Here is a 16,747-nt window from a genome sequence, read left to right on the forward strand (position 1 = left end):
TTGACAGAAGCGGTGAGGAAGTTGTATTCCGATAGTATTTTGTTAATTGGCGAGTGCCGACCTAGGTTAGTTCTATACGGAGGGATACAAAAAATCTTTCGTACCCTTTGTCTAGGATAACTATAAAGGACTGAGAATAGGAGAGATTCCACCAGTTCATTACATTTTATGCGTCCTCTAATAATGTTGGAAAGGAACATGGTCCCCAGAGCAGTTCGACGAGCCCGTAGTGAACACATACTGTAAACTCCAAACGACGTCTGTATGGCTGACGGTGTGAAAAATTCGGCACTGTAAAAGCAAGATGTCTTGTGAAGGTCTACTGGATGCTCTCGATACGATGAGAATGAATGGCGTATGAGGGGCTTCAAGTAACGCAAGCACTCTCTAGGTGACTTCTAGTGTTAAGCATTATAAAGCCTAACATTTTAACCGCTCTTTTTACTGTTATATCAAAATGCATTGCGAATTTGAGTTTTGAGTCTATAACTACCCCTAGAACGCGCCCCTACTTTAATAGTATACAGTTATAACATTTCAGATATATATAGGTACGTTGTCAGGTTTGCTACGTAGGCATCTTCGCAAATGCATAAATGATCTAATCATCTCCTCTCTACTCCTATCCTAAAACACGCACATAGGACACTAGGACATTCCCCGTTTTGACGGGTCCTGTTGCATCTACGCCGCGCAAGCGAACGGTCGCTTTTGACGCGATATCACCGCAGCAGTTGTCCAACGACAATACGGAAAATCATCTTAGCATCTCATCTGTCTGTGAGAGACCAGAGTGGGCGGCGCGACAACCCCCTAGCACCTGGGCATACGCATAAACACCAGCGACCGACACTATCTAATCTATCTAGGGAATAACTCAAGGTCAGTCAATGCGTTCATCCTACCCCGCTTTGACCCCGTCATACCTACATAATTCGTTTCAAGTATTTTTTTATACGGGTGCTATGGGCACGCACATAGACAACCACAAATTATACCAAAACTCACGAGAGAAATAAATGTAGGCCATACGAATATTTCTACCGACCCGGGAACCGAATCCGGGACCTCCGAGTGACAGAACAGCATGGTAACGCATGCAGCATGGTATCTTTACACACGTCTGTCACGTCGTGTGTAAAGTGTACGATACAAGAAAGGTAGACATACAATTATTATTTTTTAATTCAACAAAAAGCTCAATTATAGTATTTAGTGAGGAGAGCAACAATATCAATCCCTCCATAAGTAAGTGAGTACGTAAGGAATTAAATCCAAATTCCCAACTTTACGGCAGAACGTTTTAATGTATTAAAAGAACTAAAATGAGCATATCATCTGATATTTCAAAGGTATTGCAATGGAATTTGTATGCATTTTAGTAGCAGTAGAGGTTCGTCCAGGGAAGTAATTTCACTTTACATATTTCTGCCGCCAAGCTGCAATGGAGCATTAGTTAAACGCACGCGCCGCACCGTAATGCTTTGTCCACCTGCGCACCGGACAAATTATGATCAAAATTCTATTATTTTGCGTATTTTAAGACAGTATAACAAAGGATTTCGTGGACTGGACCCATTTTGTAATTCTAAGGTAAATTTTAAAAATGAAGTAATAAAAAACATGATGAGTAACAGTAGTACAAACATTTAGTATTTATAATATACAAGTATGCACACACACGCACACTCGCACGCACGCACCCACACACGGCCGAAAGCCCGCCCTCTTTTTTTTTTTGTTATATTACTGTGAAGTACTGATACATTTACTTACGTTACTTTACTCTGTACTGAGATTATTGGTATATGATAGGAAGAATGACATAGAGATAAGTTTACAGAGATTAAAATTCTTACATTGACATCACAGTACATTTATGAAAATGTTATCTAAATTAAGAAAAATATTATTATTAATACAAAGATCGAACACTCAGAAAAAAATCCTTCGATCCGATCGGATTCGAACCGACGTCTTCTAGCTTACCGTGCCAGACGCTATACCAACTAAGCCACGGAACGAACCAACGCACCTCACGAATTTTTCTATGAGCTTGCGTCGTGTCTTTGTATTTGATTTTTCAACGACTTTATAGTCGATCTTAATAATTTCACAAAAAATAATTGAATATCAATTCAATAAAAATTTAATTAAGAAAAATATTAATTTGTTTATGAAAAATAGCGACTGACATAATATTAGTACGAGAAATAATAATTGTAACTTTTTAATTGAAAAAAAAAACCGACTTCAAAAGTTCGCTTGTCGGTTTTTTTCGATTTTCATAGGATCCCCTCATCAGCTCCTGACTACTTGGTGGCTACGGGACTGCTACGGACTCCTTTATACATTTTATATTTTCTTTTCTGGTTGACATGGTTACGGTGATTTGTTGATTACATATATTGTGTCAAGTGAAAAGTCGTATACCTCGAGGGTATACCCTTTCAAACAAAAAAGGGATATTCAAAATCGGTGCACAAGTGATAGAGGAATTGGTTAATTACTCGGACATGCCTATAAAATATGACGATTTCCTTCGATTTTCATGGGATCCCCTCATCACATTCTGACTTGGCGACAATGAGACCACCACGAGAATGCACCCTTTCAAACAAAAAAGAATTTCAAAATCGGTTCACAATTGACGGAAATATCTGAAAACTTACATACAGCCTCCTCCTTTTTTTTGAAATCGGAAAATAATAAACTACCTGTTCTTGACAGTTGTCTTCATAAACTCTCTAATTTATGTAAGGGGCAATGTGTACGCTTCTATAACATTCCGATTCATAATTAAACTTAGCCATTTACGAGGTTTAAAACTATTGTGAAATACAAAATTTTATACTAAAGGGCTTCTGCGTACTTGGATAACAAAAATCCGTGGTAGTTACCCGTTTAGCTCATGCAGGTAGTCTCGGTCTACGATGTTTAAATTAAATATTGTAATGATAAATGTATTCAAATGTATATTTATAAAGAGCAACCCCTAGAGTTTCTGGTTTATTCTTCTCAGGGGAATCTGCCTTACGAATGAGCAGTAGATTTTTTTTTTTTTTTTTTTGAGTGAAAATTTTAATTTGAGTGGTGTATAACGTTGACTGACGTCAAACCTCACAACTGATAGGACTGTGGTCTAAACCCTTTGAAACAACCTCTCAGAAAGTTTATAGGCTGATACAATATTTAGAGCACGTCATTTTTGTTTACCTATTAAATCAAGACTCTTTAACTTTGACTTAGAATCAATATATAGTGTAGTAACTTTTCTTCTACATAACAGGAAATATTTTTGTATGCTTGTAAATTACATGCTGAGAAAGACTATTTTCGGTTTAATAAATTCCATTACATTTTTAACCTACTATATCTGCTTTTCAATACTAATTCTTAATAGACGTAACGAAAAAATAAAAAAGGTAAATCTAAAAACAAAAAAAAAACAAAATCTAAACAGTCAATGAAGAGATTAAATCTAAAAAAGAGGGGTGATACTCGTCTCAATAAGGATTTGGTACCCTAGAAACAAAATGGCGTCTGTTGCATTGAGATCATCCACGCATGCGCTGTGGCTCGCTCGATACATGCACCCTTTCCCAAAAACCATTTACCACACTATCCATCTACTTTTATTATGAAATCTACATAACTATATGTCTACATTTGCTTAATGTTATGTTATTGTAATCGTACACTTTGCACACGAATAACACTTTCACGTTAAAAAAAACACTGAATTTTTACGAGCATCGATCGTCTCCTGTACAGCCACATCGATTCGGCCGCTCCCATTTTCGAAAAACGAATCCAATGCCTCGTTTTCACTTGAACATTTGACCTGTGAACAGATTTTAAGTAAACTTCAAAATTTAGTAACATAGAACACTGAGGTGACGAAATCTTCTTTAAATCTTCGTTTTGTTGTAGTAGATTGTGCGAAGTCTCCACAGAGTTGTCCCGTGGCAGCAGTAGCTGGGAACTTACTGCTGTGACAGGACAATATAGTGGCAACTTGCGTTTTTGTACAGTTCTTCGAAGTTTGTCGCAAGCATTGCAGCGAAGTGGAAGGCAGCGCGTTCGACGAGCGTGTGGCGGCGTGGAGGGTGGCTAGCGCCGCGCCCCGCTTTCGCGCATGCGCACATACCACCCCCGTTTCACCCCCTCTCAAATCCACACACCCTCAATGGACACCCTCAATCACCTATCGATTTTCCGCAAGAAAAAAACTTTTTATTCAATATTAAATTATGAAATTAATCCACTCCATCAAAACTACTCCCACAGTGATAGTTCAAACTGAAAGCGGTTAGAGAAAAATATTTTCAGAGATATGGGTTAAAGTTCATTGACCCCGCGATCTGTGATTAACCGATTTCACCTCTCGCGTCGAGAGCTGCGATTACGAAATGGCTAACGGCGGGTTATTTTTTGTACAAGACTTCGCCAAAGGTAATTTGAAAGAAAAAAAAAGTAAAAAGCTTTAACACCGTGGACTCAGTCAAATAAATACTGTAAATTGTTATTTAAATTTTTTATGAAACTTTTTTAACTAAATAAACTAACTAGTCGCATAGTTAGGTATGATGGATGAATAATTATGTTTAGTTTTTTTTTTATATCAAGTAATGGGATGAACAAGTCGTGCACCTGTCCATAACTGTTGCAATTCCACTCAAAACTTTAAATCGCAAAGATTTGAGAGGCATTGCCGCTATGCATACATGCACCTTGAGACATAAGTTGACAAGTTCCATGTGCCTGCAATTACACCAACAACCTTACCCTTCAAACCCGGAACGCAGTAATGCCCACATTACTGCTTGGCGGCAGAAATAGATAAAGTGGCAGTATTTCCCTGGACGAACTCTTTCACAAAACATACACAACTTAATGTTTTAAAAAGCCACAGTTGCACATTTTTCAGCCTCGTAGCTGAATTATCGTAGCTCGTAGCGGCGTTGCCGGTGTGCACTTTGGGTATTTCGTTGATGTATAATTGAGATTTATACCGCATTCGCCACTGTGTGCTAAAAACGTATTTGGTGCGATTTTTGTACAAAATAGTTAAACCAACTGCTGGTATTAAAATCGCGACTTATTATTGCAGATTATTGAAGTGAAAAAATAATAATTACCTATAACTTTTCCAAAAAAAACCGACCTCACAAGTTTGCTCATCCATTATCGTTGTGTTCGTTCCTCAAGGATAACTGAAATGCATATAGAAGTCCTCGTGAAAACGAACCATATGTGCCCAAGTACAAGGTAATTGCTGTACACTGTTGAGGAGTTCCTCTCATCCTGTCTGCGATTTCCATCAACAGACCAGCTCGGAAAGCAAATTACATCTACGATGAATTACATCAATATCATAAAGTGGGTGAAATTCAATAAACCATATTCATTCCCTTACAGATGGAATGAAGCGAATGGTTCAAAAATAGAATCCCGAGCGAAACACACAACTTTTCACCTCACTATAGCGAGGAAAATGGTAGATGAAAGAAAAACTTTGAAAAGTTGAACTATAACAAATCAGTTTTAATAAACAAAATTACTTATCGTTGTCAATTTAATGTCAACAATAATAAGAATAAAATATACCAACGGATTTATGTTACATAAATAATGTACGATAATCGCGTAGTTGAACGTGTAATTGTTTGTTTTTTCATCGAAAGTAAAAAGGTAAAGGTATTAGGTGCACCACACTCCATCGCCGTCAAAGTCGAAGTTCAAAAATCTATTCCACGCTAGCGTGGAAAAAACGCTTTCAGAAGAAACGATTTCTTATGAGAAAGAAAACCATTCCGAGTTAGTAAGGTGCAAAATATTAAAATTAAAAAATTCGTAAGGAACGAACCTACGATGTCAGCAAGATTATAAAATTCTCTGGATTACATATGGTCAAAAGTGTCATAATCACATTAAAGTCATAAAAATAACATGAGACAAATTATGTATGAGCGAAATTTTATTATTCTCCTAAAAAGTTTCAAAAAATTTCGTTCTTAGAATCTTAAAACCTGTCTCCTAAAAAGTTGTAATTTTACAGGTGTGCTCTTATTACACCGAGTCATATAACCAAACATCACTGTGGATGCCTTTAAATTGAAACAATTGAGAAGGAAATCCTTACCCAGCAACGTCAGACAAGGGGGAGACTTCCAATTAAATTGCAGCTTTACGGCGATGGATAATCCCTGTCAAAATCACAAATGCTTCTGCCTGTCTTCAAATAAGGGAGTAACCACTTCTATAGACGTGAAATAGACTTGAGTCGGTCACAAAACACTTTATATCCATATAATAAAAGCGAAAGAGACATTATAATACTATAAGTTATTTATTCAGATAGCTACGATCCATTGCTTCAAACATCTCCTATTATTAGCAGTATTAGTAAAAAAAAATAAAACAAATTGACTTAATGAATGCACTATACAATCAAGTAACCGGTTTGGAAGTGTAAAAGGTGCTGGTGGAATTGCAGGCATATGGGACTTTTCAACTTATGTCTCAGGGTGACGGGCGCAGTGGCAGTGCCACTCAGATCTTTGCTCTGAGTGGCACTGCAACTGTTTTGGATAGGCGTGTCGCCTTACGACCAGGCATACGACTTGTTCGTCCCGTCACTTTATATTATATAAATATATTTAATTATTAAAGTAATATAGCCTCTGAAAGAATTGTATTCAACTAATTAAAATACAAATAAAAAAAATTAATTAGCAATTACATATGAGGTATTCTAAGACGACTCTTGCTGCGTGGACATAAAACTTGTTCCGACCAGTTTAAGCCGATTCCCATAGTGTAGTGTCATCCTTGCCGATAATACATTTTGACCCTCTCACTCAACTTGGGCACTTGAAAGGCCTGACCACAATTTGAACCATTGAGAGCCCTTCAAGGTAAAAAGTAAGACCATCTAACGAATCGGCTCACCTTTAGCCTTTGCAAACCATTTAATCTGTCACCACTGGCGAGGTACGATTTACGACCGCCGAGGTCAAGTTCAGAAGATCCATTAGCTCCTGATTGGAAGATTTCGGGTTCTCGCCAAAAAGGGAAAATCAAGGCTCAAGACTTCTTAACGAGGGCTGCCATTATCACGCAAAATGAAAAGCCGTAATATATCCGTTAAATTCGTTTTGACATTCCGCTCAAAGATATCTTTTGTATAAACAAACCAACCTCAAAATTTTGCTCATCCGCTTTCGCTATGTCCGTTACCGCGGCCTCCAATTGAAACGCAGATACGAGTCTCGTAAAAACGAATCATATGGCCCCATACACGAGGTAGCTGCTGTACATTGTTGAGGAATTCCTCTTAGCTGTCTGCTATTTTATTATTATATTATTATTATTATTTCCATCAGATTGAAATTTAGGTGAATATATTATGTATCTAAATAAATAAATATTAGACAACATTACATACGTTGCTCTGGGTGTACACTTCCGTTCTCCTTCCAACGTACGTCCGATACTCAACAAAAGCAAAACGCAAGATGCGAATGAAGCTTCATACTTGACATTGTCTTTTGTTTCGGTCGAAATGTCGAACGAAGACACACAACGAAGGACAGTAGATCCACTGATCCCATAGTAGCTAAAGCACTTGTGTTATGGAAACTGGAACCGACGGTACCACAAAAAGTTAAAAAGTTAGTTTTTCTGAACTCAGCCGGCGATTGAACCCAGAGATGGCAACACCATGAATACCACTCGTGCAACCACGAAGGTAGTCGAAATCGGCTTATTCCGATCGATAATAGCGAGTCTTATTAGGTTGTTCCATTAAATTACGCCAACTTTTACAGTCCTGCGCCATCCGCATCCAGCGAGATCCCGCAAATCTGACAATATCGTTAGACCATCGAGCCGGTGCGTGATCTGCTCACTGGCCTTTTTGGTCCTCTTGGCCACCATTCTGGGACTGCTCAACTACATGATTGTACATTAAATGAATGATTGCTTAGAATACTGTACACATCAGCACAAAACGTTATGCTGCTCAAATTCTGTATAAAGTAGAAGTTCGATCGTGTATGGAGTACTGCTGCCACCTTTGGGACGGCTCTACCCATTATCAATTGGCTGCCTTGGACTCGGTGGAGCGAAAAGCAAAGAGACTTATTAACAACAATTCTCTTGTGGAGTCGAAGCTACAAAATCTCGACCATCGCAGAAAAGTAACCTGCTTGCCGCTTTTCTATCGGATACATTTCGGGGAGTGAGCACAGGAACTTTTCAATTTAGTTCCACCCTCACCGTTCCTCCTTCGGTTGACTAGAGGTCCAGTGCACTCCATCCTTGTCGTTGATATACCTACTACCCATTCGCAATAAGCGCTTTGCTTCCTCCTTTTTTATGGGTACGGCAAAGGAATCGAATACTCTACCGCATCTACGGCATCTGTGTTTCCCGGAAAATACAATTTGGGGCTATTCAGGGCAAGAGTGAATATGTATTTTTAAATGTCTACAACTTAGCATCAGGTGAGATTGTGCCCTAGCGTGTGTCTGTTATTTATAAAAAAAATTGACTTCTTAACCGATGCACAATTGTTTTTTTCATGAACCTTGACAAATTAAATCGTCGTAAAGTCTCAGGCGTTGGTGAATCGTTGATATCCCGGTTTCTGTGCTCGGCAAGGGTCCTGTGATTAATGGTTTTATGGAAAAGTCCATTGTCAAGGGAACTGACTTCTTCCCGATTGAGGAAATTGTCGACTGTCGCTTTTTTTTTTGGGGAACAGAGTAATTTGTAGCAGACATTTCGTTTTAAAGATTGATTTTTACTTTACTTACTTTTTTATGATATCAAGAGACGGGAGAATTAGTCGTGTTCATGAGGTCAAGAGCTTTAAATCGCAACGATCTTATGGGCACTGCCACTGTGGCCGTCACCTTAGGTTGACTAGTTCCAAGTGTCGGTAATTTCACCTGCACCCTTACTCTTCCAAACCGGAACACAGTAATGCTGACATTACTGCTTGGCGGCAGAAATAGGTAAGGTGGCAGTATACTTCCGTGGACGAACTCTTTCACACGGATCTCTACTTCTACTTAAAACTCAACAGCTGGCAGAGCGGTAGCCACATTAAGGCAAAAATCGCTGGTTAGTGTTCAGCCAGGTTGAAGAAATTTTTCTTTGTTGCAGTTCCGATCTTTGTAATAATAACAAACTAGTGGAGTGTTTCACAAGAAATATATGAATATTATAAGTACAATAAAAACATCAATGATATCATATTAAATTAAATTAAATTAAAATTAAAAATTAATTATTATCAGACAAATAAGTCCATAGTATAGTAGTTACAAAACCTTAAGAAACTATGTTAGTAACATGTACGTTAAAAATTTGAATTGAATTTAATGACATGCAATTTCTTTATAGTAATAATAATAATAATTAATTTTCAGGTTCGAATCTGGCCGGATCGAAGGAATTTTTTCTGAGTGTTCGATCTTTGTATTAATAATTATAACAAACTAGTGGAGTTATTTCACATAAAAAATTAATTGAACATCAATTCAATAAAAAATTAAATTAATTTTCATTATTTATTTTTTTCAATGTAAAACATGTTTTAAAATTTAATTGAAAGCGAACAAGGAATGTGTATATCTCAGATGAAGGAGTGCGCATGAAGAATTGGTTAGTTGGTAGTGGCCGATCTATCGAACCGCATATTTTCTGACAAGTGGCTCAATAAAACTAAAATATTGTGTAGCCAATCTTCGCGGCGAAACCTCGTATACGTTGAGGGCACGTGATTATACCGCCAACGATTATAGTAGTTATTATTATTACAGGCCGCTCCCTCTTCTTCGGTTAGATTGTTGGAGACCTTTGTATATTAGATTATAACTTTTATATTAAAAAAACCGACCTCAAAAGTCCGTGAATTTACGATATTTGCCAAGTTTTATTGAAATCAGTTGCCGGAAAGTGAGCGAAACTGGATTCATCTCCTAGTTTGCCACCCTTAGAGGTGGAATATTTATCCTCTTTCCACCAAAAAATTACCTCATGAAAACATACGATCGAATTGAGAACCTCCTCCTTTTTTTGAAGTCGGTTAAAAAATCAGTTCACAAATGCGAGAATAATCGCGTAACATACACACACAAAAAGAACCTCCTCCTGTTTCGAAGGCAGTTGAAAATAAAATCCTACCGGAACCATAGAGAGAGCAAAAATGTTGCCACAGGGTCAAATTAAAATTAATACTCAAATTGAATTAATTATGTCACATAGATATACCCTTTGTTGCCCGTGGTACTACGAGTGTACGAGTCGTGAGCGAAATCCACCACAGAATGCAGATCACAGCGTCGACGAAGAGATGAGCTAGGCGCGCACCTAAGACTTCACTTTAGTGGCGCAAAACAGAGAGGTGTGGAGAGAGGTAAAGGTCTTTGTCCAGCAATGGGTCAGTATAGGCTTTAAAAAAATCCCAACAATTATATTTAGTAGTTTTCTAAAGTCAAAATTTTCGTCCTACCACAGACATATATCTAGACATGGTCCTGCCGTAGGGTCGTATGACTTACTTTTACATAAATAAAAATACAATGGCTAATTTTTAAAATTTTTGCATAAATAAAACTAAAAGAGAGAGATTAAATGTTTTTAACCGACGTCAAAAAAGGAGGACACTCTTTCTCAACTCGACTGTATTTTTGTTTTGTTTATGTAATTTGCGAACATTCCGACATTTGCGAACCGATTGCGATGATTCTTTTTTTTTGTTGGAAAGGGTTACTTACCTCTAGTGGTCAAATTGGAAGATGAATCCGTTTCATTGGATTTCACCCACTTTCCGTTGACTGATATCAATAAAAATGTAATTCCATAAACTTTTGAGGTTGTTTTTTTGTTCATACGTATACATATTTATTTATTTGTACGTATATTTATGTATATGTACTTACGTGAAACGATATTATTTGTTAATGCAAGTTTAACTGCTGTAATCTTTAGATTCCTTACATGACGCTCGGGAAAGATAAATTACGCGCAAGATTTATGGTTCTCACCAAAAGAACCCACTTTCGGACGTCTCGGAGGAAACTTTTTCGAAGATTAAGCGGTCAACCGCCGAAACTCTAACATTTCTCATAGATCATGGGGCTTTAGCATTCATATTTTTATGTAAATGTTGGATTAGAACGTTTAATTAAATTTTTTGGAGGTAGTAGATTATACACTCATATTTTATGCGTTTTTCGTACTTAAAATACTTGGGCGTTTCGTGGCGATTAAAAATGTTGTCTAATAAACGGAAATTACATCAATGCTTTTTTATTTTATTCGTTTTTCGGGACTAAGGCGTCTAAACTATATTGTCAGATCTTAAATTCTTTTTTACCAGTAGCAATAATATTTTTAATTGATGATTGGTATTTCCTATGACTATGGGAAGATATTATGTAATACTGTGCTATGACTTGAATTTCTAAGTTACGTACATTTGAAGGAAAACCTGCCCTGCGAAGAAGGTTCATAGCCCTTAATAAACGTGTTAAGTTCCCAACCCGCATTAGACCAGCAAAGTGGATTATGGACCGTATAATCAGTTAACGATTCCGATAACATATTTATAAAATAATAAAAAAGGACCCTGGACCCTGTGTAAGGCCAGTATTCATAACAACTCGGTTACTAGTATTTTTGTTTGACGTTGACAAAGTCAACTGAAACACGTCAAGGTTTCCACGACGTGTAAATAGTAGGAGAACAGATGATATACGGAGTCCGCCTACCACCCTTCAAGTGAGCGAGATAACACTATACAATCTCTGTACGTTTGACATGGACAACACTAAACCTGTGACAGAGACCAAGCAAGTCTGCTAAACGGAAAACCTCGTAAGAGTAAAAAGGATGGTAATAGTTTCCCTAGAGATGAAACGCGCAAGGTAATTTTGGTGGAGCAGCTGTAGATGAAATAAGTATATTTACGATAAAATAAAAGCTCCCAGTTGTATGTTCCTATTACCAGGTATGGATTTTTCTCATTCCTGAAAATGTTTTCGTGAATGAGTTTTTGTACCCACAACAAATGGGTAATGTCTAAGAAATTGAAAAATTAGATTAGTATACCTGAGTTCAGATGGTTTTTTAATGAAACTACGTATTCGTAGGTGATTATATGTATATATTTTTTAAATATTGCATTAAATCTATTACAAATAAGTCTGTACATTTGTTAACAAACTATTTTTTTTTACCAAAAATATTATGTTATTACATTCTCTATCAGGTTACGTTCTATCGTGGTTCGCTAATAAAATAATGACATTTGACCGGAACCATAAACAATTTTTTGAAATGGCTGCCTTCGAAACTTTATCTTTTTCTCAATTTCATTACAAAAGCGACTTAGATAGTTATTTTATGAATGTCATAATGTAAATATTGTTCTATTTATTTTCGGTGCCATATTTTGATTTGTTTTAATACTTCTTGTTGTGTTTAAAGTGGTTATTCAATGGAAAAACTAGATGGCTGATCGCGACGCGTCGTTTGTTTTGTTTATTTAATAAACCGTGTTTTGATGTTGTCATAGCTCATCGGCGGACGCAATTGGAAGCCGAAATTTCATAATTACTCACTAAATTCATCGGCGACTTGGCGGACTGGTTATTCAATAAATAGTTTTTTTAAAACGCCAGCGTACAAAAACTCCTCCAACTTTTTCTCGCGTATTATTGACGTTATAAAAACTCTTTGCTTACTAAAACTTTGAAAAAACACAAAGTTGAACGTCCAAGCTGCTAATTTTACGCGTTCTATACTCGAAAGCGAATTTGCAAAAATCAGTTTGACTCCATTGTGAAAGTTTTGGACTTTGTTATTGTAGTCAATTTTAATTGTTGTTTTCGTATTTAAAACAATTATAAGCTTGTTTTAATTAGTATATCCGTCTGTTGTATGCGAATTTTCTTTGGTTTCGTACAAAAAAAATAACTTAAAACCTAATTTTCAAATATCGATTTTGATTATTATTCGGATTTGAATGTATTTCCCCGAAAAGAAACTCTAAATTCAAGAAGTACCACTCAAAAGTGCGAAATAACCAATAAAACGCTAAAATATTACAAGTATATCATCTCAGTGTGTAAAGAAGATATTTTGGAGGTGATAAAAATGATGAGCCTATATTCCAGTGGAGCCCTCGGCGTGGGGGTGGGAGTTGGAGGCGTGGAGGTCCTGGACGGCAGCCTGGTGGGTTCTGAGCTACATGCTGCTCCCCATCCAGTCCATGTGCTTAGTGCCCAGCATGCGGCAGCTGCCCCACAGCCACAACCACAACCTATCAGTAAGTGCCTAATCACAATTTAGTAGCTACCTACTCAATTTTGTAACTCTAACTAACTCACTCTGAAGACATTTACAAATGTTAAATATGACTCTTTTATGTTAGATATGACCCTGTTAGTGTTAAATATGACCTTATTATGTTAGAAAATCTCATTGTTCATGCCAGTTATACCTTTTGAGGTTACTGTATTTCCAATAACTATTTACAAAAAATCAGGTACATGACTTCTTTTTCTGATCCCAAATAAGTATATAATTTTTTCATTTTGAGGGCAGATTGTGGAGTAACTTAATGGAGTGAAAAATTTTTGTAACAAATAGAAAAACGAAATAATAAATAAAACTGCAAATAAAAAAGAAATGAGTGAAATAAGCTAGATGGTGTTGCATATGTGTCTGTAAATCTAATGTTTTCCTTATTTTCTACAGAAGCCTCCCCGTCAAGTGGTCGCTCCACACCAGCACCGACACCCACAAACACTGGCACCACCTCCCCATCGCCGTCAAAGCTCTTTGTTGGCGGCCTCAGCTGGCAGACAAGTTCAGAGAAGCTCAGAGAATACTTCGCTATGTTTGGACCTGTCACCGATGTGCTCATCATGAAAGATCCGGTGACACAGGTGAGGATTTAATATTCGCTGGAGATTTATAGGTATAAGGTGAATTTTTATAAGTAAAGGGATTTAGGCTATCACAGATAAAGCATAAAACTGAACAAGCATTTTTTATTGACTAACTACTTTATGACATTAAAAAAATATGGTGTCAAGGGACGGGTGGAACAAGTCACGCGTCTGGTGGTTATCGACACGCCTGTCCACAACAGTGGCTCAGAGCTTAAAATCACATGCTTATTTGTCCGTCACTCTTAGAGATAAAGTTTCAGTAGCAACAGAGCTCCTTTTGGAAGAATTCGTCCAGAGATGTACTTCCACCGTACCTATTGCTGCCGCCAAGCAGTAATATGATCATTAGTGCGTTCTGGATTTGAAGGGTAAGGGTGCTGGTAAAGTTACAGGCACGTGGGACTTGTCAATTTGTCTCAGAGTGACGGGCGCAGTGGTAGTGCCCCACAAATCTTTGTGATTTAAAGCTCTCACTGCAACTGTTATGGACAGACTAGTCGCTTACCACTAAGCGTACGACTTGTTCATCCCGTCACTGTGCCTGTAATTTCACCAGAACATAGCGGCAGAAATGTGTGGAAGTACTTCTTGGGATGAGCTCTTTCACAAAGAGCTTTGCTTACTACTACTTGAATGGACATTAAGCTAGGAAATGCGTAAAAATTTAACCTTGGGCAAAAACTACATCAAGTCTAAAAAGAAACCAGTTTTAAATAATGCTAGATGCCTTAATTATCGCACCTTCGATAATAATGTGGCATAACACGAAAAATAAGTATGGAAAATAAAACGTTAATATTTGTAAAAATGATCTAACCCATTACTGATAATAATTTTGAAAATATCTTGAAATTAATGAATTAATGAAAGATTCTTCATTGAACTTAAAATTACTGTAGCTGGCAACACTGAACAGTAATTTAAGTTTAAATGTTGTAAGTTAGTGTGCAACAGGTGACCTTGTTGCTATGTAACAATTTCTTACCAGCAACCTTTCTTGTATACAATGTATGCACCTTTTTCACTTACCTTCAAAATTGTTCGATATCACTTGACTGATACGGTTTTTTTAAATACGAAAAATATTTTTGATACATAAAAAAAATTTGTATTTCCTGTTTTTCTCTTTTATTTGCTTTCCCAAATATTATACTTTTCGAAATATGAGTCTTTGCTATAGAGGAAGTAAAATTAAGCCGTTCAAGCAAGAACAACACTTTTCAAAATGAGATAAAGTCGAAAGTAAGTACAATGATGCTTGTTATGTTTAATGCTTAATCTGCGACTGTTTTTACACTGTTAGGGCGTGTACATAAACTTGCCTGCAAAAAATTTCAACTGTAATTTGCTACAACTCCTCAACCTCTGCCTCAACTTACATGCTAATATCTACCAGACTATGTTGCGATCTTTTGATCTTTGTTTACTAATTTCTAAGATGTACACTCCCTACAGTTCTACTTATAAAAAAATTATATTATTTAATTAGCAATACAATGCAATACAGATGTGAATTGAACATAATATTAACACATTTTTCTGTAAGACAGAGTTATTGGTAAGGCGGTATAGGCGCATCGGACCACGGTCAGTGTATTCTCTTGTTAGGTTTGGTCTTGGTAGACCACGTAAAGATGAGAAAATACCACAAATGTATCATGAACAAAAATTTTCCTCAATTCTTAACTATATACTTTTAAATCATTATTGAGCTGCCAAAAGAGACTGGCTAGTAGTGGAATGTATACAACCGACTTAAAAAAAGGAGGTTCTCAATTCGATACGCCAGTCAAACTGTGGCCCTGGACTGTGTAACCGTTTCCAATTATCGGGAAAATCTCAATACAGAGTACTAAAAAAACCAACCTTAAAAGTCATTCATCCCCTAGTTTGCAACCCTTAATAGTGAAATATTGTCATCAAACTTAAATGGGACCAATATTGAGGTACCCACTTTCCAACAAAAAAAAGAATCTTCAAAATCGGTTCACAAAATTACATAAAGTCGTATTGAGAACGTCCTCCTATTTTTGAAGTCGGTTAATAAAAAGAAATCATATCGTGGTAAGAAACCTGTAATTTGTGATAATTATATTCTGAGTTTGTTTTTCAGTAACTCATTTTAGCGCACCTTGGTTAGCATTAATCCCTATACAGTTAGCTGCATTTTCATTGGTTTTTCGGAATCTTTATTATTACCTTATGTAGTTTATGTCAACGACCTTTCGAGTCATTATTAGAATCGATTTTGGCATTACCCGGTTATTGAGCAAGTCGAACCGACTAGAGTGCCAAAATATTTTTATAATATCAAGTGACGGGACGAATATTGTCCTTCTTGTCATAACACATTTGCGTTTTGGTAACTGTCGAAGTATTGGCACCTAACGGTTTTTTTTTTCAATAAAACTGAACCTGATTAATAGTACATTGTGGGTTAAGGGCGGCAAATAAGAAATTACTAACACGAGTTTATTAGAAGTCCGAAGCTGAAGGCTGAGAGGGTTTTTTAATGACTCTAGGTTTGTAATTTTTTTAGCGCCCATGCTACGTACAATGTTTTTCATCACATTTTCCACGAAACAAAATTTATATCTTGTATGAATAAAATATATCGCTTCACAACACGTTTTTTTATAAACACATGGCATCTTCCATTCCATAGTTAATACAACTCGAACTAAAATGATGTAAAAAGCACAAACGCATACAGCCATGATGTGTCAGACATAAAATATATATTTTCAAAATACTAATAACCTAACCTAACCTCC

The 16,747-nt window shown here is 36.7% G+C and overlaps 1 protein-coding gene across 1 annotated transcript in view; it reads left to right on the forward strand.

Annotated features, from left to right (window-relative positions):
* The window catches only part of LOC113240514 (RNA-binding protein Musashi homolog 2-like), a 237,854-nt gene that overhangs the window by 207,997 nt on the left and 13,110 nt on the right, over nucleotides 1–16,747 (forward strand). The window contains exons 2-3 of the mRNA XM_026477845.1: nucleotides 13,194–13,345; nucleotides 13,777–13,967. Of these exons, the coding sequence (XP_026333630.1) occupies nucleotides 13,194–13,345; nucleotides 13,777–13,967 (343 nt within the window). The remainder of the gene's footprint in view (nucleotides 1–13,193; nucleotides 13,346–13,776; nucleotides 13,968–16,747) is intronic.

Source organism: Hyposmocoma kahamanoa, unplaced genomic scaffold (assembly GCF_003589595.1).
Source record: "Hyposmocoma kahamanoa isolate Upper Pololo Valley unplaced genomic scaffold, ASM358959v1 146, whole genome shotgun sequence".
Lineage (NCBI taxonomy): Eukaryota > Metazoa > Arthropoda > Insecta > Lepidoptera > Cosmopterigidae > Hyposmocoma > Hyposmocoma kahamanoa.